Here is a 27301-nt window from a genome sequence, read left to right as displayed (position 1 = left end):
ACACACTTTGCACAGAATTAAGGGATCGCTTTTTCTAAATCCCGTAATTTCCATCCATTGCGAAACTAAGATTTGGCTTTCTCTATAAACGTGCAAAAGCGTCATCCCCTGGTTCGACGACGCTTGAGACAGCAAGGTGTTGACACACGCAGAAAGAAAAAGGTCACAGCTCAGAAGTTCATGTGACGTGTAAGGTAGGTAAATAATGTCGCATTGACACCCAGTTTCACCACAATTCTGCCCAGAGCCACCGTAGACGTGTCGCACATTGGGAAGGTCGCCAAACTCCCCATTACCCAAATACCAACCCTTCTTTTTACACCTGGTCCGCCGCTCGTGGTCTCGCGGTCGCGTTCTCGCTTTCCGGGCACGGGGTCCCAGGTTCGATTCCCGGTGGGGTCACGGATTTTCACCGGCATTGAGAAGACTGGGTGTTTGTGCTGTCCTCATCATTTCATCATCATCATTCATGAAAGTGGCACGATTGGACTGAGCAAAGGTTGGGCATTTGAACGGGCGTCGATAATCAAAGATCATCATCATCATCATCTTTTCACATCTCTGCGATGGACGTCATAAACGCGACGCCCAGCATTCAAACCACGCGACTTTCTTATGAGTGTCCAAGAAAATCATTCTAGACACACCGTCGCTCAGAATCTGCACGGAAAGGTCGCTGGGGGGGGGGGGGGGGGCGAGATGAAACCACCTCTTTTCCTAGAACGTTGATTCCCACACATTTCGCCGTCGAGAACGACAGTTAGCAATGCGATGAGCAGCAAGAAGGCGTTCTTCACAACGTTTCACTGCTGACACCCCTGGGGGTTCCAAACTTTCTCTAAGGACATTGTGGTGGTACATCGCTATCGAATGTGATCGCACCCATTGGACGAATCTGAATGTGGTGTCCGTCCCCGGTAGCTGAGTGGTGCCGTCACGGTAGCGCAGCGTGTTCGGTCAGAGGGTTAGCTGCCCTCTGTAATGATAAAACTGAGTTCATGGATCAACAACGAACTTAAAGGGACGTCTTATGACGTCCGTACCGCCCGGATGCAACGAACGAAAAAAAAAAAAAAAGCGAACAAAATGAGATTAAAAAAAATATTCGGTCAGAGGGATTTTTGCTCTCTCTAATAAAAAAACTGAGTAAAGGAATCAACGATCAACTTTCACGGATGTCTTGTGACGTCCGCACTGACCAAACGCAACGAACACTACCGGAAAAAAAGTGGTCAGCGCGACAGAATGTCAATCTTTAAGACCTGGGTTCGATTCCCGGCTGGGTCGGGGATTTTCTCCGCTCAGGGGCTGGGTATTGTGTTGTTCTCATCATCATCATTTCATCTCCATCGACGCGCAAGTCGCCGAAATGGCTTCAAATCGGAAGACTTGCACCCGGCGAACGGTCTGCCTGACGGAAGGCCCTAGTCAAACGACATTTTTTCTAGTGTGGTCTGAAGCAACTATGTGTGTTTACCCTTTTTCTGCACTCCAATTATTTGTCCTCCAGTGGCGTGACCACGGAGGGATGCGACAGTGACACATGCGTGAATGAAGGAGAGTCACCCTGCTCCCAATTCGGCAAAACCTTCGGTAGTTACAGTCCACCTTTACTGAGGTTTTTTTTTTTTTTAAATGGCCTGCTATCAGCCGCAAGAGCAGCAGTGCATCGGCGAAAGAGCAGCAGTGTAGCCTGCCTGCACTCCTGACACGGTTTCTGTCTGTACAGGTACCTTTTTAAGGTTCTCAACAAAGACTGGTGTGTGGTACCGAGGGTTTTCCCGAACAGGAGGGTCTTAGAGGGATCCTTTGCCGTTTTATTCACGCCTGTGTCAGTGTCGCATCCCCCCGTGATCACGCCACAGGAGGAGCGCCGAAAAAGCATAAGCTCCCTTAGAGGTTTCGGATCACGTTCAGATCTCGTCGAATGGTATTGAACGGTCCCTAGTGGTTTCGACCTGTACACGAGAGCAGAAAATGCGGTCCCTTGCGCTTGAAATTGATGTGATCATGTTCGATGGGGATGCAGCTCCCGAATGGGGCCTCCCGGCCAACAATGCCATCCGATCATTTCATTGCCGGCCGCTGTGGCGAGCGTTTCTGGGCGCTTCAGTCCCAGTCCGGAACCGCGCTGCTGCTACGGTCGCAGGTTCGAATCCTGCCTCGGGCATGGATGTGTGTGGTGTCCTTAGGTTAGTTAGGTTTAAGTAGTTATAAATGTAGGGGACTGCTGACCTCAGATTTTAAGTCCCATTGAGCCACTTTTTTGTTTTGTTTTTGTTTTTTTGTTTTTTGGCTGCAGCTCCACAGTGTCCTTGAAATGCTCGAGAGTATCAGCTGCGTCACACGATGTAAAGAACGTCTTCCATTCGCTCATTGTACTGCCAACTGTCGTTACCGCGAAATGTGTGGAAATCAATGCCTAGGGAAAGGGGTGGTTTGATTGACGTCATTTTTGCCCCGCCCCCTTTACCTTCTGCGGCATTTTCCTGCCGATTCTGAGCGGCGGTATGTCTGCAATGCTTGCCCCGACCAATCATAAGAAAATCGGGTGATTTCGACACTGAACGTCGCGGTTCTGACCTCCAACGCAGAGGTGTCGAAGGAACGGGTGAAATGTGGGTAAGAGGGGGTGTGACCTTCCGATCATGTGTCACGTCCACGGTAGTATTTGGCAGAATTTTGGTGAAATTTGGTGCCAATGTAATGTAATTAACCCAATTAGAATTATATATTAATACCTTCAGCTGCTGATATATATCAACGGGGACAGGTGAAAATATGTGCCCCGACCGGGACTCGAACCCGGGATCTCCTGCTTACATGGCAGACGCTCTATCCACTTTTTTTTACATAATGGTGTAACAATAACAAACAGAAACTGCTTCTATCAGATTTTTTATATATAAAACGATGACCTTTATAAAATAAAATATTTCTGGGAAACGTAAATATGTGGACACCTGAGCCACCGAGGACACAAAGAATAGTGCGACTGCAGGGACTATCACGCGCACGCCTCCCGCGAGACCCACATTCTCGCCTTATATGTCTCATATGTATATATTTCTGGCAATACCTGCCATGACCTCCTACTTCTGTGCGGATGCACACATATTACCCGAACTCTTACGGTACTTGGTAAGAATGTCTTCCACAAGTAATGAGTGTGTTGGGTACGGACAGTAGGAATGTAGTGTGTGGACATACAAGGTGAGAATGTGGGTCTCGAGGTAGGTGTGCGCGAGGTAGTCCCTGCAGTCGCACTATCCTCTGTGCCCTCGGTGGCTGAGATGGATAGAGCGTCTGCCATGTAAACAGGAGATCCCGGATTCGAGTCCCGGTCGGGGCACACATTTTCACCTGGCCCCATTGATACATATCAATGCCCGTCAGCAGCTGAAGCAATGCACGTCAGCAGCTGAGGGTAATAATACGTAATTCTAATTTCGTTCTAGACGGCTGCAGGTCATCAGTGGTGTCTGTTCTATCGGACGTTCTTTTCACATGTGTCGACACTTCGCTGTTGGGAGCGTCGTCGAGCCCGAGGATGACGCCGTCACAGGGTGCCTGCCGCGCTTCTGCACCGTTGCAGAGGAAGGCTGTACCCACCATTGAGCCAAATTTCAGACTTATATGTAGCAATGGGTGGCAATTATGGGGTTTCGAGAAAATGATCCTTTATTTCTTTTGCTTAGCGTATATATTATAATTTTGGTCTTAGCGTAAAATGTAAACCATCAAAAATGGTTCAAATGGCTCTGAGCACTATGGGACTTAACTTCTAAGGTCATCAGTCCCCTAGAACTTAGAACTACTTAAACCTAACCTGACATCACACACATCCATGCCCGAGGCAGGATTCGAACCTGCAACCGTAGCGGCCGCGCGGTTCCAGACTGTAGCGCCTTTAACCGCTTGGCCACCACGGCCGGCTGTAAACCATCAGCGTTATGTAGAAGTCACGTAAGAATTTAAGTGTGATGTTGACGTCTTGCGCAGTACACGTAATGTTCACTCCATGGATATTCCTGCTCTATGTGTCAGTCACTGAACACGCACTTTGGAAGAAGGATGTTCAAGTACCTCTTCCGCCGTCCCTACCTAGGTTTTCCGTGGTTTTTCTGGATTGCATAAGTAAAATGTCGGAATGGTCCCTTTGGAAAGGACACGGATAATTTCCTTCCACATCTTTCAAAAATTCGCGGTCCTAAGAGTTTCTTCTCCAGCTTAAGGCATCTTTCAGTTCTGGCAGTGATCTGTATATGTGAAAAATGGTAAGTAGCTCTGTGATTTAGCGTCCTTGCTGAACTGTGTGACCCCCTGTAACTAGCTGAGTTAGTCTACATGTTAGAACAAGGCAAGGGAATGCCACTCCCAACACACTTGCCTAGTAAGGAAAGAGATTAGTTTGAAGTCCTGGCCGTGGCACAAATTTTAATGCATTTCTTCGGCTTCTATCAATACTGTGGATCACGTTTTGTAAAGTACTGCTGTGTTCAAACCAACATCCAGGTTTAGGAGAGTTTTACCATTGTCCTCAAAAACCAGTGATCTGTGAAATCTGTCAGGCAAACAAAACTATGCAAACACATTAAATGCCTCTTTAATTAAGTTTTGTGGGGCGCTAAAGGTTTTCTTTTAACTTATAGTGGCCTCGTAGACCACTGCAGCAATATGGTCTTTCACTTGTATCTGTTTTTCATCCAGTAATGGTTTTTGCGGTACCTGTACTTTACGTTTAATAATTCGAAATATGAAGAGTGATTCAGCAGGACAGAAATGTAACACTCAAGAGAAAGCCTCAGACAAGGCACAAGGCTACTATTTCTCAGTGTGTGCAAACATACACATGGAAAAAGTTGCAACAAAATGTGGCTTAAGAGGATAACTGAAAGATGACTTTCAAGTAATCTGAAGGATGGTTTTGTAACTGAACTATGCTTTTGGCAACAGTCAGACTTAAATCTTGAACCTTTTTTATTGCTTATATTCATTTCTGATGTATTTCTTCTTTCTGCTTTCTCTGAACTGCAAAAAATGATGAAATAGACTGCTGAAGATGCAAACTAGTTCAAGCACTTTTAGTTCTTGAAACAACCTTTAAACCACCATCAAATTGCTAACCAGGAATGATTCATTTTTAAAGCATACATTAAACGATATTTACTTACATCTGAGAGGCACGTAATATACGGCACCAGGAAAAGCTGCAGAGAAATGGCTCATGCTGCAGATAAAAATTGTCATTGAGCTCGACATTACATCATTACGAGTATTACCATTATCGAATCGTTTCGTATCGTCTCATAGTAGACATCACAGTTGTACCTCTATATTCAGTTCAACAGGAATAATATTTGCTGTGAAATAACTTTGCGCAGCCCAAATATTTGAGTAATGTCGGACGATGCTCAAACATTCCAGTTTGCAGATTTTAATCGCAGAGCCTTTCTACCCTTGCTGGGTATTCATTAACTCTGTTTGATACCTCAGGGCAACTCAAGGCTAATATAAAGACTAATTTGGAAGTTACTAATACGAAACGTTGCATTGCGCGAGCTGCTACGGTATATGAACATGACACACCTAGCTTGTTTCAAACAAAACTTCAGTAAACATTTCCGTCTGAAGTCAGCTTCAAACGAAAAATACCGCGACAAGCATACACGCAACGAAAGGCGATTACGTCATAGGAGGAAGTGTTTTGCACATGAGTGGCAGCCGGAATCTTCCGCTCGGTTTTCAAGCCGTGCCAGTTCGATAAAAGTGCAGGTTACGACGTAACTGCGTGGCAGTCCTGTGAGGTGTTTTATCTGTGTTGTTGGTCATGTAGAAAGGAGGACGTGAAACTCGGCGTCAGACAACTGGACGTCTTCCTTCTTCCATTTATGTCGCAAAAAAGCAAGCAGGTTAGTATTTAATGTCCCGTCCACAATGAGGTCATTAGAGACGGAGAACAAGCTCGGATTAGGGTAGGATGGGAATGGAAATCGATCGTGCCCTTTCAAAGGATATCCCGGCATTAGCCCGAAGCAATTAAAGGAAATCACGGAAAAACCAAATCAGGATGGCAGGACGGGGATTTGAACCGTCACCTTCCCGAATGCGAGTCGTGTACTAACTACTGCACTACCTCGTTTAGTCCTTACGTTGCAAGGCAACGACGTTTCGGTTGAGAATTCTCTGCCCTGATTACAAAACCGAAACCTGGTTACTGCTGTCACAAACACGCCATGAAAATATAGTATTTTAGCGAAGAAGGACACAGAGAAATATATTTTCAACTATAAACAAAATTTTTATCACCAACATAAGAAACAAGAAAGTGGTAATTCGATAGTAGTAATGAACAAATTAGGGATAGAGAAGTTAAGGACAGAGAGTAAGCAAGAGAAGAGTTACTCCAAGGAATAACGCACAAAACTTTTTGACAGTTTTTCTTAAAATGTATGGAGACAGTGAGGTGTTGAAATCTACGGTTTTAGGTTTGCTGATTTCCCAGGAAGTGTAATTGGAATGATTTTTTTTCAGTCTATCAAACTCCTGTTGACTGCATATCTTTTCTTCCAAAAGTGGAAGTCCAGCAAGCTATGCTGAAGAAGGAAGATATAGGAGAGCGGCACTGGCAGAAGTGAAGCTTTAAGGGCGCACCTGGATAGCTGAGTTGGTAAGAGAATTGTCATCGGAAGAAAAGGTTCTGGGTTCGGGTCCGAGACTACCACTACAGGTACGGATCCAAGAAAGTGGGGGTGGGGATTGCGATATGGGCGTCACGACCCTCTCCACTTCACTTCAAGGGTAATTTTACTGCAAGGGTTTATATTTTTACGTACATTAATTTCCAAGTTTCTCAGGTAACTTTAGGAGGATAAGGTTGCATGAAAATTAAAATTGGCAAGGTAGTGTGGAAAATTACAAACTGTGTGGATCGTAGGAAACTTTCCAATCGCATGTCTGAAGTGTTACAGCCTGATAAACTGCAGAGACAGGAGAAGGTACTCGTTCAAAGTTGACCACACCTGACGTTAACAACGAACCCGACGTTTTTATTGAGTCAGGAGGCAGAACCGGAAAAGATAGGAAGTTGCCAAGACAGAAAGAGGAAGACCCTTCACTATGGAAAATAGAAAGGTTGACTTTCTCGAACGTGGGAGGAAATGACTGAAAGAAGCAGTCTGCAGACATTTGTTCAGAATCGTAATGCTAACTGAAACACTGATACCAGGGAGTGCACGCTTGGATTTTATGTCGTGCAAATTATGAGGTTGTCGAAGTTGTTTGAGCAAGTTGCTATTACAGCTCTAAACTCAATTGCATCACAGATGTACTTCTCTAATTTTCATTACGACAGCTTTTCAAATGATGTGTTACTCTGAATTGCAATTTCTTGGATGTTATACAAAAAGCGATGTACTAAGCACAGATTACTGTTATTGTATTAAAGTATGTTCTCTATTTAATGCTATTATTATTGGAATCCTAGGCATCTCTGGCACGTTAAAAGTGTGGTGACTGGAAGTAATATTTGGAGGGAGTAGGAGGGAGGGCTGAGCCACTAACCAACTGTGCCCCCCTGGCTACCCCCTTCCCCGCTCCCCCCCCCCTCCCCCACTCCTCCTCTCACTCCAGAACTGGGCCTTGGTTCCGGTCCTGTCCGGAACAGTGTTAAACCTTACTGTCTTCGCTATTGGAAAAACATTCTAGGGCCCATTAGCATCTTGCAGAGGATTAAAACTGTTTCTGTACTAGGAATCACACGAAATCGTATACCCACCATTGAGGCTTTATGTGCATCAGTTTCCCGCCTAGCAAGATTGTGAACGCCGAATATGGACCTACATCATATCACTGGAGTGCCCATGTTATCTTATATAACCCAGTATAGTACGATGGTCATTCTCAAAGTAATGCCTCTTATTTTTTTGTGTTGTCTCTGTGTGTTCGAGCCAGATTGTGTTGATATAGTAGTAACTTTTGTATCTTTCCGCTAACATCCACTTGGTTTCGTTCTACTGTGGCAGATAGCTGCAGCGGGTGAATGTCCTACAATGTATATGGTATCGAGGTACGCATCAAACAGCAATATACTATTGAATTCCTCACTGCTCAACAAGTTACGCTAACTGAAACCCATCGGCGCTTGCTAAAGGTGTATGGAGACGAAACAGTAGATATGAGTAATGTGAGGCAGTGGGTAATGCGCTTCAGTATTGGCGTAAAGGATATGCACATCAAACCGCGCCTTGGTGAACTGTACTCTGTTGCCAACACTCGTAATTGATAGCATCTCGATCAGCTCATCCGTGATGCTTGGCGGTTTACGCACAGAAATGTGTGCGCACCAGAATGTCAGCCGTAATGCCTTAGATGAGACGTTTCGCGGCGTTTGTTACCGGAAAGTGTGCGTTAGATGGATCGTGCATCGCGCAATTGCTTACAAGAGACGAAATCAATCACTGACTGGAATTTGTTGCGACCAGCTAGACTGAAGGTGACAAGTTTTGAAAAAATATCGTCACCGGATATGCGACGTGGCGTCACTGTGATAAGCTAGAATCCAGAAGATAGTCGATAGGATGGCGACATGCGAATTCTCCAACAAAGAAGAAGTTCAAGACACAGTTATCTGCAGGGAAAATGACGTGAACATCTTCTGGACATGCAGAGTGTGGTTGTTTTGCATGCAATGGAGACTAAAAGAACAGTCAATTCACAGCACTACAAGAAGACACTATAACGGCTGAATGCCCGAATTTCCAGTGTCGGATTAGAAAAGAAGCCAAACTGTCACTTGAAACACGATAACACCTGGTCCCACAACAGTCTTGCTACCACGCAACTCACTGTCGATTTTCACTGGACTGCCCTATTATGACCACTGTAAGGTCCATGTGGGACGCCCTGAGACTTCGACCCGTGTGAGCCTACGACCGGTGGAGTACGTAGTCACGGTTTTCAACCTGCTGTTGCTGTCGCCAAATCTGGAAGACAGAGGATAGCGTCAGCTGGTTCAGGTTTTTATGAGCACGGCGCACAGATACTTGTTCATCGTTGGGAAAAGTTCAGTACGAACGGTGATGATTATGTGGAAAATGACAGTACGTCCTAAAATCTTCCTCTAGTTCAGGGTAACCCTAAAGTTCGTAAACATTTGTAAATGCGCTAATTCACGGAATAATATAGGTAGAGAGGTAAAACTTGACAGAGATGTCTGAAATGACATGGGGTTTTATTGTAAACAAAATCAAGTGCAAATCCTGCCAACAGATGACGCTGGACCGACAAAGCCCATTTCACACTCAGAGGGTCAATGAACACCAGCAACTGCAAAATTTAGGCTATCGAAAATCCTGTAACTGTCGTAGAAACCCTATTGCATGACGAGAAAGTCGCGGTGTGCTGTGGATTTATCACATGGATCGTGATAGGACCCTTTTTCTTCGAGGAAATGCGGGTGCTGCTTCTGCTTTTCAAATTGGCAGCTTGACGGATGCGGGGTATGCCGATCTCTTACAGAATCGCATAATCCCCAGTCTGGGTGATAAATACCTGCTGCAAGGTACAACTTATATTCAGAATGGCGCTCCACCCCATATTGTCACACGCGTTAAATATCTATTGCAAGCATTTCTTGGTGACGATTGCATGCTAAGGTCCCCAGACCTCAGTGTGTATGATTATTTGTCGTCTACCGCGATCGCCCGACCTCATTAGGGATGCTAAAAGAAAATCTCTGCTGGCAGTTCCTCACCATACCTTCTGATATGCTGCACAGTGCTGTTCACAACATTGTCCGTCGACTACAGGTATTGTTGATGAATGGCGGACGATATGTGGAGCATTATAAAGAATATCGTCGTTGCTAAAAGTGAATTTTTATGTTAATTACTGCTCTTGTATTATATGAAGCGCCATCTGTGTACCTTTTTTGGCTTAGTATTTATCCATCCTCAGCAACTGTAGCCGTATATAATGAAATAAAGCAACCAGCTGCCAAAAGAACTTTAATTTCCTTCCCGGGGCACCTAGTGCCCGTCTTCAGAATGTTATACCTATCGCATTTCTTGGCGAGTGTCAAGTGCATACAGCAAAATGCCATGGTCATGTGCTTCATAGTGTCTGTACAAAATTTGTATGAAGAAGCTGGAAAACTTTGGAAATTTGTGGTAAGTTCCTATGGGACCAAACTGCTGAGGTCATCGATCCCTAGGCTTACACACTACTTAGTCTAACTTAAAGTAACTTACGCTAAGGACAACACACACACACACACACACACCCACGCCCGAAGGAGGACCTAAACCTCGAACGCGGGGAGCCGCGCGAACTGTGGCAAGGCGCATCAGATATATAGAAGCTAATTAGCTCCTGTTCTGGCATGATGTCTGCACTTGTTGTTTTGCTTCTTTACGCTAATTTTGTTCAGACACTATGAGTCACATGATCGTGGAATTTTGCTATATGCATCTTATTGTTGACACTCGCAAATAAGTGTAATGTCCTGCGAATACATAGAAAGAAAGGTCCTTTATCATTTAGCTACAATATAGCAGGTCAGCAACTGGAAGCAGTTAATTCCATAAATAATCAGGGAGTAGGCATTAGGAGTGATTTAAAATGGGATGAAAATATAAATTTAATCGTCGGTAAAGCAGATGCCAGACTGAGATTCATTGGAAGAATCCTAAGGAAATGCAATCAGAAAACGAAGTAAGTTACAGTACACTTGTTCGCCCACTGCTTGAATACTGCTCACCTGGTGGGATCCGTACCAGATAGGGTTGATAGAAGAGATAGAGAAGATCCAACGGAGAGCAGCGCGCTTCGTTACAGGATCATTTAGTAATCGCGAAAGCGTTACGGAGATGATAGTGGAAGACTCCGCAAGAGAGATGCTCAATAGCTCGGCACGGGCTTTTGATGAACTTTCGAGAACATACCTTCACCGAGGAGTCAAGCAGTATATTGCTCTCTCCTGCGTATATCTCGTGAAGAGACCATGAGGATAAAATCAGAAGTTAGAGCCCACACAGAGACATACCGACAATATTTCTTTCCACGAACAATACGAGACTGGAAAAGAAGGTACTTAAAGTACCCTCCGCCACACACCGTCAGGTAGCTTGCGGAGTATGGATGTAGATGTAGATGTAGATAATGCGAAAGGTATAACCTTCTGAAGAAGGGCAATAAATTCCCCCTGTAAAGAAATTAAATTTCTTTTATGCAACTGGTTGCATTTTATTTCATTATATACTTTTTTGGCTTGAATGAAACTCTATGTTATTTCAATAACGTGTGTGAATTTTTACTTCACTACCTAAATTTTTCCGTGGAGTATTGAATTTTCAAATGTTAGCAGACTTTTGGGTCACCATGTACTTTCTATTACTATTCTGAATGGGGAACAAGGGTACTGGCCCGTAAGAATATTACGTACACCTTAATGTATGTAACCCAACTTACACCATATGCCCTAAGACGCGGATGATGCAAGTTGGGTGGCCTATCTTCAGGCGCACATATTATTATATGGGCCAGTTTTATTTGGCCCCTCTTGTAGTTTCTGCGAAAATAAATGGGCGGCATTAGTTTCGGAATGACCTTCGTACTGCCCTCTGTGCTCGAGGCCACATAAGAAATGTCGTCTGTACGATCGGTGTTGGGATTTGGTGAGTCAGTGTAGGTAGAGGCACGCACCTGCTAAAGAGCTCCTTGAGCTCGTGCTCGGACACGAACTGGCCCAGGTTGGCGACGAACAGCGTGGAGCAGGGGGCGTTGCTGACGCCCGGCTGCGACGAGGACGATCCGACGGGCGACGCAAGCGCCGGCGATGGCAGGAAGTGCGGCAGCGACGCGTGGATCGAGGTCAACGCCGCGGCCGCAGCTGGGTGCGCCATCGCCATCGGCGGCTGCAACCACACACACCGGCCGCTCACGGCGCGCCTCTACTCTCCTCTCACCGCACCCTAGCCTCTACTAAGTAAAATAACAAAGTTTTCCACAACGTTCTCATTCATAGCACAACACGTTTCAAGCGTGTATTCTCATTTGTACGCTACTGGCCATCAAAATTGCTACACCAGGAAGAAATGTAGATGATAAACGTGTATTCATTGGACACATATGTTATACTAGAACTGACATGTGGTTACATTTTCACGCAATTTGGGTGCATAGATCCTGAGAAATCAGTACCCAGAACAACCATCTCTGGCTGTAATAACGGCCTTGATACGCCTGGGCAAGTCAAACAGAACTTGGGTGGCGTGTACAGCTACAGCCACCCATCAGCTTCAATATGATACCACAGCTCATCAAGAGTAGTGACTGGCGTATTGTGACGAGCCAGTTGCTCGGCCACCATTGACCAGACGTTTTCCATTGGTGAGAGATCTGGAGAATGTGCTGGCCAGGGGAGCAATCGAACATTTTCTGTATCCAGAAAGGCCCGTCCAGGATCTGCAACATGCGGTCGTGCATTAGCCTGCTGAAATGTAGGGTTTCGCATGGATCGAATGAAGGGTAGAGCCACGGGTCCTAACACATCTGAAATGTACCGTGCACTGTTCAAAGTGCCGTCAATGCGAACAACAGGTGACCGAGACGTGTAACCAATAGCACCCCATACCATCACGCCGGGTGATACGCCAGTATGGCGATGACGAATACACGATTCCAATGTGCGTTCACCGCGATGTCGCCAAACAGGGATGCGACCATCATGATGCTGTAAACAGAACTTGGATTCATCTGAAAACATGACGTTTTGCGATTCGTGCACCCAGGTTCGTCGTCGAGTACAGCATCGCAGGCGATCCTGTCTGTGATGCAGCGTCAAGGGTAGCCGCAGCCATGGTCTCCGAGCTGATAGTCCATGCTGCTGCAAACATCGTCGAACTGTTCGTGCAGATGGTTTTTGTCTTGCAAATGTCCCCATCTGTTGACTCAGGGATCGAGACGTGGCTGCACGATCCGTTACAGCCATGCGGATAAAATGCCTATCATCTCGACTGCTAGTGATACGGGGCCGTTGGGATGCAGCACGGCGTTCCGTATTACCCTCCTGAACCCACCGATTCCATATTCTGCTAACAGTCATTGGATCTCGACCAACGCGAGCAGCAGTGTCGCGATACGATAAACCGCAATCGCGATAGGCTACAATCCGACCTTTATCAATGTCGGAAACGTGATGTTAGGCATTTCTCCTCCTTACACGAGGTATCACAACAACGTTTCACCAGGCAACGCCGGTCAACTGCTGTTTGTGTATGAGAAATCGGTTGGAAACTTTCCTCATGTCAGCACGTTGTAGGTGTCGCCACCGGCGCCAAACGTTGTGTGAATGCTCTGAAAAGCTAATGTTTTGCATATCACAGCATCTTCTTCCTGTCGGTTAAATTTCGCGTCTGTAGCACGTCATCTTCGTGATGTAGCAATTTGAATGGCCAGTAGTTTAGAATTCTCACGTATCACGTCGTGTGTTCTCCACGGTATTTCGTCAGACAGACTTGTAGCCATCTTTCTGATGACTGTTGCTCAGCTCGGGTCGGTGGCCTACGTACGTTGGCTGTTACATCCTACATCTCTCCATGTCGAGTGCCCATGTTGCCACCGTGGTGAGTGGTGGGGGGCTGCGACGCCTGCCTGTCAACTACCACCGATTGCGAACCTCACTGAACGCGGACGCATTCCCCTTTGTAGGCTCAGTACATGGTTCCACTCCTGACTCGGTTGTAGGCCGCCGTCTTTGTTAATCAGACCGTCGTGGACTCTTAATTTCAACTATAGGGTTTATAACACCAACCAGCCACAGATATCGTTTAAAAAGTCTATTTAAAACAAACTGATGTACAAATACCTGATCGCTTCACAATGTAAGCACTCTTCGAATTTCTCTAGCTGTAGATAGCTTTGTCACCCTCATATCTGCCTATGCTCCCACTTTAGGCAGTGAGGGGGATACACAGAACCAGTTCTACCATCAGCTGAGCAATGTTCTCATCAGGATACCAACTGAAGTTATGCCTTTTTACTAGGTGTGAATGCTAGAGTGGGAAGAGAGAATGTTTTTTTGGGGAAATATTATGGATAATCATAGTCGCGGAAAGAGTAATGCAACCGGGCTGTTAGTTCTAGGTCTCTAAGCAGGGCACGAGCTTTTTATCACCAATAAGCATTCCGCTTACCTAACCGCTATAAGATACTAGCATCTTAGTGGCTATCTCATCACTCGGCAGGGTGACGATAATGACAAAAAATGGTTCAAATGGCTCTGAGCACTATGGGACTTAACTTCTAAGGTCATCAGTCCCCTAGAACTTAGAACTACTTAAACCTAACTAACCTAAGGACATCACACACATCCATGCCCGAGGCAGGATTCGAACCTGCGACCGTAGCGGTCACGCGGTTCCAGACTGTAGCGCCTTTAACCGCTTGGCCACACCGCCCGGCGACGATAATGACATCCTGGTCACAAAAACAGTCCGAAATATCGATGATTGCTGGACTGATCACAAACTGCTGTTTAGTCCTCTGAGGATCCTCGTACATCGTAAACCACGATCCCGCTTCTCAAATCCTTCTAGGAGAAAGTTCAACATCAACGGCCTGCATAATGAAACTGTTCGCTCTCTCTTGCAAGACACAGTTTTGGAACGACTTAGTAGCATCCGAGTTAACACAAGATATGTTGAACGGGAACGGTCTACTTTAAAAAACACGATCGAGAAGACTGCAGAGGAGTCATTTATTTTGATACAAAGAAGAAAAATGACTGGTTTGACGACAACAATGAAGTGATTAGGAACCTCACAAGTGTCAAGCGGGATGTTTACCTATACCTTGCGCAAGATGCATGCTCCATGGAAAGGAAAACACACTTTTAGGAGTTAAAGCAGAAATGTCAAACTGAAATAAAAACACACAAGAACAACTGGTGGCAACAAAAAGCTAAGGAACTCCAAAGTCAGTCAGATGCCAGCTACCTGCGGAATTTTTATTCAGGAATAAAGAAACCTGTGTGCTTGTCCGTTCCTCATCAGGAACTCAGGAAGCCGCCGACTGCAAGTCCATCCTCCCTGACAGTCAGGACATCATGTATCGCTGGAAAGAGCATTTCAGCTCACTCTTAAACTGTAGTTCTACTATTGCTGACGAATTTCTCGAACACAGTTTAACTTTGTATGGCAGTCCCACAGACATTTCATGAATTCCGCAAGCCTCTATATAACATAAAACCGAGGAAGGCACCTGGGCCTGATAGCATCTCCTTAGAGATCATCCAGAGTGGTGGCGTGCTCTAAAAACCAAACTCTGTTTCCTACAAAGTGGGCAATCTATAAAGTACCAGCTGACATGAAGAACCAACTGTCACCATCCTTAAAAGAGGCGACTGAAGCATATGTGGTAATTAATGTGGCATATCCTTGCTCTCCGTGACTGGTAACATGTTGCTAGAATTCTGTTGAATAACCTGCACGCTCTTTCCGAGGCTGCACTTCCTGAACCTCAGCACCGATTTCGCCACTTCAGAGGAACAATTTTTATTATCTTTTATTCAGGACAACTGCAGGAGAAGTGCAAGGAACAACGTAATCCTTTAATATTTGCGTTCTATGACCTAGGAAAGGCCTTTGATACAGTGCTCTGAGAAGCTATGTGGAAGGTCTTAAAACGTTTTGGCTGCCCTACACCAATAATTGCAACCTTAGGAAGTCTGTAATAGTGTATAATTAAATACATTTCGGCTGCGATGATGGGGAGATAGGACTCTGTACGCTATAAGCGATAAGCGACTGGAAACTATAACAACCGCAATTAACAAAGGAGTGATACGACTGCATGAAACTGACTGTAAGGAAAGCAGATTCCAGGCTGAGAGTCACTGGAAGAATATGAAGGAAATGTAATTTCTCCACGAAATAAGTGTGCTGCAAAGCGCTTGTAAGACTAATTCTTGATTATTACGCATCTTGGACGCTTACCAGGTTGAATAGGTACAAAAGACCCAACGAAGAGCAAAGCGTTTCGTGTCAGGAGAGTTTAGTAAGCGCGAAAACTAAAATTCCAGCGACATATGCTTAAAGGCGTTGTGCATCAAGGAGCGGTTTACTGTTGAAGTTCTCAGAGCATATATTCCAAGAACAGGCTGGTACGTATTACTTTCTGTCATATGTTTTCCATATCTCTCGCAAAGTGACCCCGACGAGAAAATCAGGAAAGCTAGAGCTCATAAGGAGTGAATACACCAATTTTTCTAATATGTCCCTTGCTTTTAACAACTTTAATAAATCCAATTTTTCAGGTATTGTTCTTGTGTTCCATAGATTAACCGCATTGTAAATATCTTACGAAATACAAATATCTTGATGTAAATACCTTACTATAATGTAGAATGTGTAAAATATGTACTATAATGTATGAATATATTTGTATAATATCTTAACAATTTATAAACATTTTAATGTATTAGAATTTTATTTTTAATTTCACAATATTCATTTAAAATTATTGTTGTTAGTAGTAGATCTTAGTGATACTTCAATGCAAATGAAGAAAAAAAGAAATTGTCTATGAGTGTAACTGACTGTTTGGCAAGCAATACTGTCACATTATCTTTGTATTATTTTATCATGCAAATAACCATATTATGAACGACATGAGGATTTCTGTATGATAGAAGAGGGACAACAGCTCTAAGTAGATGTACAAAAATATATTCACTTAACTTTACCATCTAATTTTGCAAGGTATTAAATCTTACGTTTGCAGGGATAACACAGAGATGACTGCAGGGAAAAAGAGATACAACAACACACCCACAGACACCACGTTAAAAGTGCTATAAACCCCAACAGCACTAGTATAGAAGAATAAAGTCTTGAAACATATTGTGCTATGCATGGGAAAACATAACTGGTAGACCTATCACACATTTATTTATAAATCATTATTGACTCACCTGCAAAGTTTCTAAAATAATCATTTACGGCGAATAAAATTAATATGAGCTTACAGGCAACACTTTATTACATGGACGTTCAGCTGCCACAAATGCAGTCTTAAGTTCGTGACCGTTGTAACACCCAGAGAGAGTGGAACGAATGAATCCACACTGGAGATTGTGTGTAATGGGACACTAGCAGTAAGTGAATACCAAGGCAGCAGGATTAACAGTTTCTGCGTTGCAGGGAGTGGAAAACTCGCCGATTATTAAAAATAATTTTTAATGGTATAAAATTACTGTTTACTGTTAAATGAAGTGGGTTAAGAAGAAATACTGAATCTGTGTACCACGTGTAAATGCAGTAGAGCTGTATTAAGGGATAAATAGTGCTTTGGGGTAAAACTGGGTGGAGGGGATGAGAGTGAGCATAGAAGCGCGAGGGACGTAGGTCATCAGATTGTAGTCATGCGTTTCCCTCCTACTCGGATCCGCAAAATGAGGAGCGAGCAGGTCTCTATCTACCTCACTACACCACAATAAGCTACTACAGGGTGTTTCACGAAGTTGCACTGACCCCTCGCATAGCGCCTTACAATTACTGGCAATGCGGTGGGCAGATGTGCTCGTGGGGTGTTTTCCACAAAGTGCGTTAGAACTTCATGGAATACAAATGAGGCACTATTGTTACTAAGGCAAAAAAAAACGAGTATGTCCAGAATTTACGTAAACTTCTGCACATTGCTCTACACTGCTAGAGGGGAAATTGATTTTTAGTCATCCTGTAGCTTTGCTCCGACAAAGGCGGCTTCCCAATCCTCCATCCATCCCCACGAACGCTGCTGTCTTTTTTAAGTTACAGACCTACGAATCTCCTCAGCATTCCCTGTCCAGTTCTCTTACATGACCAGACAAAAAAACTTCATTTAGTGGAGTTACTTTCAGTTTATTAAATGAGTACTTATCTGCGGTTGTTAGGTGAGATATTATGTAAAAAACGTCCAACAGCTGGTGCTCTCAACTATCTACTACACTGAAGAGCCTATCCCAAGTGTAACATGCTACCAATATGAATTCGACAATATTGATTTCGTTATATCCACTATCACAGACTGGAACACTTTTCACAACATGAGTGGTTACAAATACGTCATCCCAGCTTCTGAAGAGGCTCAGAGGCTTAAACTGTCTTCCTCGTCGGTAGAAGCAGGTCGTCTAGTTATTGCGGAATCTAAAATATTTCATCTAAAGTCCAATCCCAAAATGATTCAAATGGTTCTGAGCACTGTGGGACTTAACATCTGAGGTCAGTCCCCTAGAACTTAGAACTACTTTAACCTAACTAACCTAAGGACATCACACACATCCATGCCCGAGGCAGGATTCGAACCTGCGATCGTAGCAGTCGCGCGGTTCCAGACTGTAGCGCCTAGAACCTCTCGGCCACCCTGGCCGGCAGCCCAATCCCAAAGACAGCAGGTGTTGACAGATGTGAAAATTACCGAACTACCAGTTTAATAAGCCACGGCTGCAAAATACTAATGCGACTTCTTTACAGACGAATCGAAAAACTGGTAGACGCCGAGCTCGGGGATGATAAGTTTGGATTCCGTAGAAATGTTGGAACACTTGAGGCAATATTGACCCCACGACTTATCATAGAAAATAGATTAAGGAAATGCAAACGTACGTTTCTAGCATTTGTAGACTTAGAGAAAGCTTTTGACACTGTTGTCTGGAATACTCTCTTTCAAATTCTGAAGGTGGCAGAAGTAAAATACAGGGAGCGAAAGGCTATTTGCAATTTGTACAGAAACCAGACGGCAGTTATAAGAGTCGAGGGGCATGAAAGGGAAGCAGTGGTTGGGAAGGGAGTGAGATCGGGTTGTAGCCTATCCCCGATGTTATTCAATCCGTATATTGAGCAGGCAGTAAATGAAACAAAACAAAAATTCGGAGTAGGAATTAAAATCCATGTAGAAGAAATAAATAAAAACTTTGAGGTTCGCCGATGACATTGTAATTCTGTCAGAGATAGCAAAGGACCTAGTAGAGCAGCTGAACGGAATGGGCAGTGTCTTGAAAGGAGGATATAAGATGAACATCAACAAAAGCAAAACGAGGATAATGGAATGTAGTCGAATTAAATCGGGCGATGCCGAGAGAATTAGATTAGGAAATAGACGCTGAAAGTAGTAAATGAGTTTTGCTATTTGGGGAGCAAAATAACTGATGATGGTCGAAGTAGGGATGATACAAAATGTACACTGGCATTGGCAAGGAAAGCGTTTTTGAAGAAGAGAAATTTGTGAAGTGTGAGTATAGATTTATGTGTCAGGAAGTCGTTTCTGAAAGTATTTGTATGGAGTGTAGCCATGTATGGAAGTGAAACGTGGACGATGAATAGTTTAGACAAGAAGAGACTAGAAGCTTTCGAAATGTAGTGCTACAGAAGAATGCTGAAGATTAGATGGGTAGATCACATTACTAATGAGGAGGTACTGAATAGAATTGGAGAGAAGAGAAATTCGTGGTACAACTTGACTACAAGAAGGGATCGGTTGGTAGGGCATATTCTGAGGCATCAAAGGATCACCAATTTAGTATTGGAGGGCAGCGTGGAGGAAGACCAAGAGATGAATACACTAAACAGATTCAGAAGGGTGTAGGTTGCAGTAGGTACTGGGAGATGAAGCTTGCATAGGATAGAGTAGCATGGGGAGCTGCATCAAACCAGTTTCTGGACTGAAGACCACAACAACAACAACAACAACAACAACAAGTCAGGCAACGCATTACACCAGGTTACACTGTTCTACGCTTGAACATGATCAGTCGCATGCAATCAGTCACATCCACCTTCGAAGATTCCCGTGGGCGTACCGTAAGTGGCTCCACTCTGTGCAGACCACAGCAATTGCTGAACGAGAGAGATTTATGCAGTCCACTAGTAACACAATTAATCGTGAGAGAAGTGCAGTACCTTTCTTGTCATTCATTAATTTACCACCAAGTGGCTACAACGGAATTAATGGCTTTGCAATCCACTGTCAGCGGTAGCCACAGCAATAGACCACATTTACCAATCCAGTTTCTTTCCCACCAATACTAAAAAGATCACTGGCAACATCAAACTTACAAATTACACACTTCTCAGACACTGTTTGTAGGAACTATTTAACATTATAAGCTCAATTAACAACGGCAAATAATTAGTCATTTAATAAACTGGAAATACCCCCACTATGTAAACAAGACCTTAATGAAGTTATTTCGTCTGATCAGGTAAGAGATCTGGACAAGAAATGCTGAGGAGGTGTACTCTGTCTGTAAAGTGAAAAGCGAGCAGTGCTTGTGGTGGCAGGAAGTTGCCTTTCGCGGAAGAACACTGCGGCTGCCGTGCAGGATGACTAAGAACAATTCCCCTTTTAGCACCGCAAAGAGTTTGCAGATTCTATCCATATGCGTTTCTTGTGTTAGTATTACACTGAAGAGCCAAAGAAACTGGTACACCTGCCTAACATGGTAGGGTCCCCGCGAGCGCGCAGAAGTGCTGCAACACGACGTGACATGGACTCGACTAATGTCTGAAGTAGTACTGGAGGGAGCTGACACCACGAATCCTGCAGGGCTGTCCATAGACCCGTAAGAGAACCAGGGGATGGAGATCTCTTCTGAACAGCATGTTGCAAGGCATCCCACATATGTTCAATAATGTTCATGTCTGGGGAGTTTGGTGGCCATCGGAAGTGTTTAAACTCGGAAAAGTGTTCCTGGAGCCAATCTGTAGCAATTCTGGAAGTGTGTGGTGTCGCATTGTCCTGCTGGAATTGCCGACGTCCGTCGGAATGAACAATGGACATGAATGGATGCAGGTGATCAGACAGGATGCTTACGTACCTGGCACCTGTCAGAGTCGCATCCAAACGTTTCAGGGGTCCCATATCACTCCAACTGCACACGTCCCACACCATTACAGAGCCTCCACCAGCTTGAACAGTCCTCCGCTGACATTCAGGTATCATAGATTCTTGAGGTTGTCTCCGTACCCGTACAGACCATCTGCTTGATACAGTTTGAAACAAGATTCGTCCGACTCGGCAACCTGTTTCCGGTCATCAACAGTCCAATATCGGTGTTGATGGGCCCAGGAGAGCCATAAAGCTTTGTGTCGTACAGTCATCAAGGGTACATGAGTGTGCTTTCGGCTGCGAAAGCCCATATCAATTATTTTTTGTTGAATGGTTCGCACGTTGACACTTACTGATGGCCCAGCATTGAAACCTACAGCAATTTGCGGAACGGTTGCACATCTGTCACGCTGAATGATTCTCTTCAGTCGTAGGTCCCGTTCTTGCAGCATCTTCTTCTGGCCGCAGCGATGTCGGAGATTTGGTGTTTTACCGGATTCCTGATATTCACGATAAACTCGTGAAATGGTCGTACGGGAAAATCCCCACTTCATCGCTACCTCGAAGATGCTGTGTCCCATCACTCGTGCACCGACTGTAACACCACTTAAATTTTGATAACCTGCCATTGTAGCAGCAGTAACCGATCTAACTGCTGCGCCGGACACTTGTCTTACATAGGCGTTGTCGACAGCAGAGCCGTATTCTGCCTGAATGAGATTTTCACTCTGCAGCGGAGTGTGCGCTGATATGAAACTTCCTGGCAGATTAAAACTGTGTGCCCGACCGAGACTCGAACTCGGGACCTTTGCCTTTCGCGGGTAGAGCACTTGCCCGCGAAAGGCAAAGGTCCCGAGTTCGAGTCTCGGTCGGGCACACAGTTTTAATCTGCCAGGAAGTTTCCGTATTCTGCCTGTTTACATATCTTTGTATTTGTGTCCACAGGCCTATAGCAGTTTCTTTGGCGCTTCAGTGTATTAATAACACATAAGTGTAGTCCCATGTAGTCCCACCCCGACACGTCTGCGCACTGCGCCGCCAGCGATAGCGATTCGTAAGGCGTGCTGTGAAAGGTCAGTATAACTTTGTCAAACACCCTGCAGTTACTTCTTCTGCCCCTGTGGGATGGATAGAATGGACAGTCACAAGCTCACACTTCAGATTGCTGATCATGAAGCACGCAAGTGCGTGACCACAGTCAGGCGACCTATCTTCCCTCGGGCCTCTTCCATCCGTCCCCTTGGGCTCCACCCTCCTCCCCGTCGTCCCCTCTCCCTCCAGAACACATTGTATCCCTCAATTCGGTTCTACTGCACTTACAAAGGTGTGGTACACACATTTAATATTTGTTCTTAATTCACTTAACTTAACAGTAAACAGTAAGTTTGTACTAATTTTAATAATCTGTGATTTTTCTATCCTCTGCATAGCGGAAACTACTAATCCCTGAGAAAAATGTGTAGGATCTTTTTTGTAAGAAATTTAATGTAGTTTAATTTTGTAATGGTAAATATTTTCGCTAGAAGTCGATGTTTTCAGATTATTCGAGAAAAACTTATAAAATTGGCCTTTAAACTCACCCGAACACGGCCAGGATTTTTGGTATGTAGTAAATGACACTCCCTCCTATCACTGTTAAAAAATTTGCGATTACACGTTTTTGTTGTCCTAATTTTCCTTCGTTGACTGGACGTTTAAATCCACTCCGGAAACCACGATCTGCTATGACGAGAGGTCTTAGCGACCTATCCACTGTCGTGTTTATTCCCACTCTTCTTTCAATCCGTTACGTACCGTCGCTTCAAGTGCAGGGATGCGGTCGGAAGCATTCAAATCTGAGATAAGTGAAATGCCCTTACGCGTCACTTCCGTTGCGACAAATTCCACATAATGCTTTTATAGGGGACCTTGTTGCGATGGTATCTCCGAAAGTTCGTCGTAGTTCCAGACCGTTGCAGCTCAACCATCTTGAGCATATTATACATAACGTGATCGCAGTATACTTTCTATATTGCTGTTGTATCAAGAGCTGATAATACGTTTAACGTGTCAGATATGATCAAGATCTTTTTGAAGCCAAACGGCGAGATGAACTGAAGATTTTTTATTTTATTTATTTTTTGACTCATCACCGCTCTGACTGGTTCGATGTGGCCCGTCTCGAATTCCTCTCTTGTGCCAAAGTTTTCATCTCAGAGTAGTACTTGCACCCTAAGTCCTCAATTACGTACTATATGTATTCCAATCTCTGTTCCAGTTTCTGTTTTTCCTCTCTGCTGCTCCCTCTAGTACCAATGAAATTATTCCCCGTCGTCTTAACACATGTCCTTTCATCCTGCCCCTGTTTCTCGTCCGTGTTTGCAATATGTTCTTGTTTTCGCCGATTCTGGGTGAACTTCTTCATTCCTTCTCTTACCAGTCCACCCAGTTTATCAGTCCACCCAATTTTCAACATTCTTCTATAGCATCACATCTAAGACGCTTCGACTGTCTTTTTTCCTGCTTGCCCACAGGTCAAGATTAACTACCATACAATGATGTGACATTCGTCGTCATGTGTTATTTTGCTTCCAAGGTAGCAGAATTCGCTAGCATCTACTTCGTGGTCCCTGTTTCAATGTCAAGTTTATCGCTAATTCATTCCCGCTACCACTCATTACTTTCGCCTTTCTGTACTCATTAGACCGTTCGTTCCATTCAAAACGTCTTGTAAGTCTTCTTCAGGTCCACTGACTATGTCTTTCTCATCAGGGAATCTTACTGATTTCTTTCAACTATAATTTTAATCCCAATTTTGAACCTATGCTTATTTCCGTTATTGCATCTTTGGTGTATTGATTCAACAGTAAGGGCGAAAGACTACAACCCTATCTTGCACCCTTTTTAATCAGTGCACTTCGTTCTTGGTCTTCCATTTTTACTATCCCCTCTTGATTCTTCTACGTATTGTGTAGTATCCGTCTTTCCCTATAACTTACTTCCATTTTTCCTAGTCATTCGAAATGGAGTTACCTACCTTAAACCTACAGATAAATACTAGTTCTTTGGCGTACTATTATTTGTCAAAATGTTTGTTTCAATATGTTTAACGGTTTTTGAGAGGCAGGATACAACGTATATTTCCTTACATTCCAGGCTGACTATGCAATAAAGCGTTACAATCCGACTACGCAATAAAGCGTTACAATCCTCTCGGTTCAAAGTTCATTATAAACTATCCAGTTATGCTCTTGATATTCCATGGGGTATAGCTTGTAACTGTAAATCACAAATCTCACCTTATGACGAATGAATATTCCCTCTACTGAGCAGTTTCAGAGATTGTTCACAGATGTTTCTAAAATGTGAAGTACGACCCCCAGTGAATAATTAACGAGTGATTTCATTTCATTGTGTCAGTCGTCTAGTATCGACTGGACCGTGACAAATGAAAACAGACTGCAGTTGTAAACACATCTCATCAGGACGCTCACAGTTTTCCAAACGGATCAACTCAGAGGTCAGTAACGTGTGAAAGTAACAAGGCCACCGTGTAGTGGTCAGAAAATGCTTTTCACATTAAAGTTATGATGTCGCACTCACCATCAGTATGAGGTTTTTATGTTACTTTAACAATCGTCATAAGAATTTAACTGTAATAACGGAGCCAAAAACCGTGAGATAAACAAGTACAAGCTAGTGATACACAACTTTAGACAGAGTAACTTTATTTTAGATTTAATGAAATTTTATTTACAAGCAGACGCAAAAGCCATAAATCATTCGCTTGCTATCAAGATAAGAAAGTATGGACGGTGAACAGTACTAATGCAGATGTTCATTTGAACAACACTAGTGTAGTGGGCGTAAAGCTTTATAGTATGCTACAAAAACGAAATTTGCGTGTTTAGTTATCTTATGACTACAATGTAATAAAATAACAGGATGAAGTGAAGTCTTGTTCGAAATTAGCATTCCTTTTTCTGGTCTTGTTCTTAATATAAGGGAAAGTTGTTGGAACTGGAGTGGGTGTGGGTGACATCACGCTAATTAGCGCATAGGTGGAAGATTGTGCGTAACCTGTACCCCATGTGTCCAAAATCTTATGAGACCGGATTAACAAAAACTAGAGAAAAGATGGTTTAAGTGCTTCAAGCGTTACACGTAATCTCCTCCTCCCCCCCCCCCCCCCCCCCTCACTTAAGCACAACGCGCAGCACGTTCATACAACGATGTTGTACAACTGAATGCTTGAATGCAGGTTTCAAAGTATATATCCTTCATATGGACGTTTATTTTTGGAAATTAAAAGAAGTCCTTCGGTGCCATAATTGGTGAACATGGAGGGTGGAAATAACACTTGTTTTTTCTCGTTAAAGCTTTGATACTGCAGTACATTGTGCAATGAGCCCGTTAAATCTGAAAACAAATGAAAATTATTCATCAACCGATCACATACTAAAAGCTACAAGCTTATATGAAGTTTGTGCGAGATTTCTGCTACGCACCAGTCTAGTCAATCAGCGATAGGTTATAAGCCGAGTCTGTTATCTGTACCAGTTGTCTTACAAATGTTCTTGTGGTTTGTATGATGAAAGGTTTCAACTGTTTAACTGTAAACTGTTTTTCGGTCTTCGTTAATAAATCCACCGCAATGAATCCCGGGATTTACTTCAAATAAGTCAGTTACCTGCACTCCCAATTATTTCCACACAGGTCACCTGTTTGGGTCTCCAAACGAGTGCAATGTGCTGCAAGAACAGCTTTGGCGAAAAATCTGCGGAGAACAGGTAGAAGGAATTCCTAAGCGCCGCTTCATTAAAATAATCCAGGAAAGGGTCAACTTAGATTTCGCAGTGTTGAATGGCAAGATACGACCAGTTATGGTGTGTGTTGCCTATTCCGCTTTCTACAGACTCGCGGCTAAACCGAGAAACATGTAGCGCCAAACTATAATTTTCAGTAACAAATTATTGTCAACTAAGCAAATTTTCTGACTACGCCTGGGATCATTGCGGATTTTTGTAAATAAAGCCCTCCAGATTGCTTAATTTATTTCTTTAGTTTTAACGACATCTCTATTACTGCAGTCTTCAGACCAAACTTAGAGTGTGTAAAAGAACTTTGAGCCAAATTCAACAGAACGTAGATAGATTTTATTGAACTGAACACTGAACGTTGTTTCACAGGACCTAGGTTCGATTTGATGATGGCATTGGGCGAAACTTCGTTATAAATAAAGTACTATATTAAGCAATCTAAACGGCTTTATTCACAAAAAGTTATAAGAGTGAGAAGCTCTATGTTTGTAAATTTGGTACGAGAAGAAATGGTGATTTTAGGTGTGTGTGAGTAAAGGCGGGCGTGTGTGTGTGTGTGTGTGTGTGTGTGTGTGTGTGTGTCAGAGAGGGAGAGAGAGAGAGAGAGAGAGAGAGAGAGAGAGAGAGAGGAGAGAGAGAGAGAGAGGAGAAACTCATGGAAGATCCTAATATGTCGTGATATATCAATGAAAACCTCCCGGTGGTTGGAGATGGTGACCGATTTCTTGGCCTTGCATGACATCACTGTTTGGGTAGCCCTTAGTATTGATCGGGAACGGGAAACTGGGGCATCTACCTCAGGAGAACATCGTAGATCGTTGCTGGTTAAATGTTCCTTCCTTTATATTTATGTCTTGGCATACACGGTACATAGTATAATAGTGAAGTTATAGTATTCCCCATAATCCTGCGTTCTGCTACCGACGTGATGACGAATTGATGACGAACTTTGTAAAATATTTACCGATACATAAGATTAATTTGCTAACGACACTGTGTGATACACATAGCATTTGCTTGAATACTGACACGTACTGAAAACAGAATTCTGTTATCGAGGTGTTGTTAAGTTAGGTTATCCGGAACGTACTTAATCTATCGTGTGCTCCCCTTTGGGCGAACTCGACGTTACCTTGAACCAGGCTGAAAACTACTAACGTTCTTCGTCCATGTTACTGGGTAACCTCCAAGTTACTGCATAGGCGCACAAATCAAGATAGAGATACACTACTGCTTGCGCCTTAACTACAATAAGCATGCAAGTGTCATATTTTTGGGATTTTAACAAACAGCATAAATCGAAGCGAGAGTAAAAAAGACAAACTGGACAACACTAGAAACAGAGGAGAGTGACAGGTTAAAGCACAAGATGTATAAGTATATTCACAATTTTGTTAAAGCCGACACTTGCGTTATAGCTAATGATACTTACCAGCTAACACTGACTACTGTCAGACAAATTGCATTGTAATCATACGAGTGCAAATTACTTAAGGATCATTGTGCTAATTATAGTACATCATGATTGCCTCCGTACAACCGGACCACTATAATGACAGTGCTATAGCTTCATCTGTTACTATCGTGTAAACCGCTACCGCTCTCTATCTGTTCTACCAGTGACAGATTTACAATAT

The 27301-nt window shown here is 43.7% G+C and overlaps 1 protein-coding gene across 1 annotated transcript in view; it reads right to left on the bottom strand.

Annotated features, from left to right (window-relative positions):
- Positions 1–27301, bottom strand: part of LOC124621604 (protein couch potato-like) — a 183169-nt gene that overhangs the window by 37461 nt on the left and 118407 nt on the right. Inside the window, exon 6 of the mRNA XM_047147154.1 lies at positions 11704–11915. Coding sequence (XP_047003110.1) covers positions 11704–11915 — 212 coding nt within the window. The remainder of the gene's footprint in view (positions 1–11703; positions 11916–27301) is intronic.

The sequence above is a fragment of the Schistocerca americana genome, chromosome 1 (assembly GCF_021461395.2).
Source record: "Schistocerca americana isolate TAMUIC-IGC-003095 chromosome 1, iqSchAmer2.1, whole genome shotgun sequence".
NCBI classification, from domain to species: Eukaryota; Metazoa; Arthropoda; class Insecta; order Orthoptera; family Acrididae; genus Schistocerca; species Schistocerca americana.
Note: the sequence above shows the minus strand (reverse complement) of the source record. Positions and strands in the feature narration are given on the sequence as shown.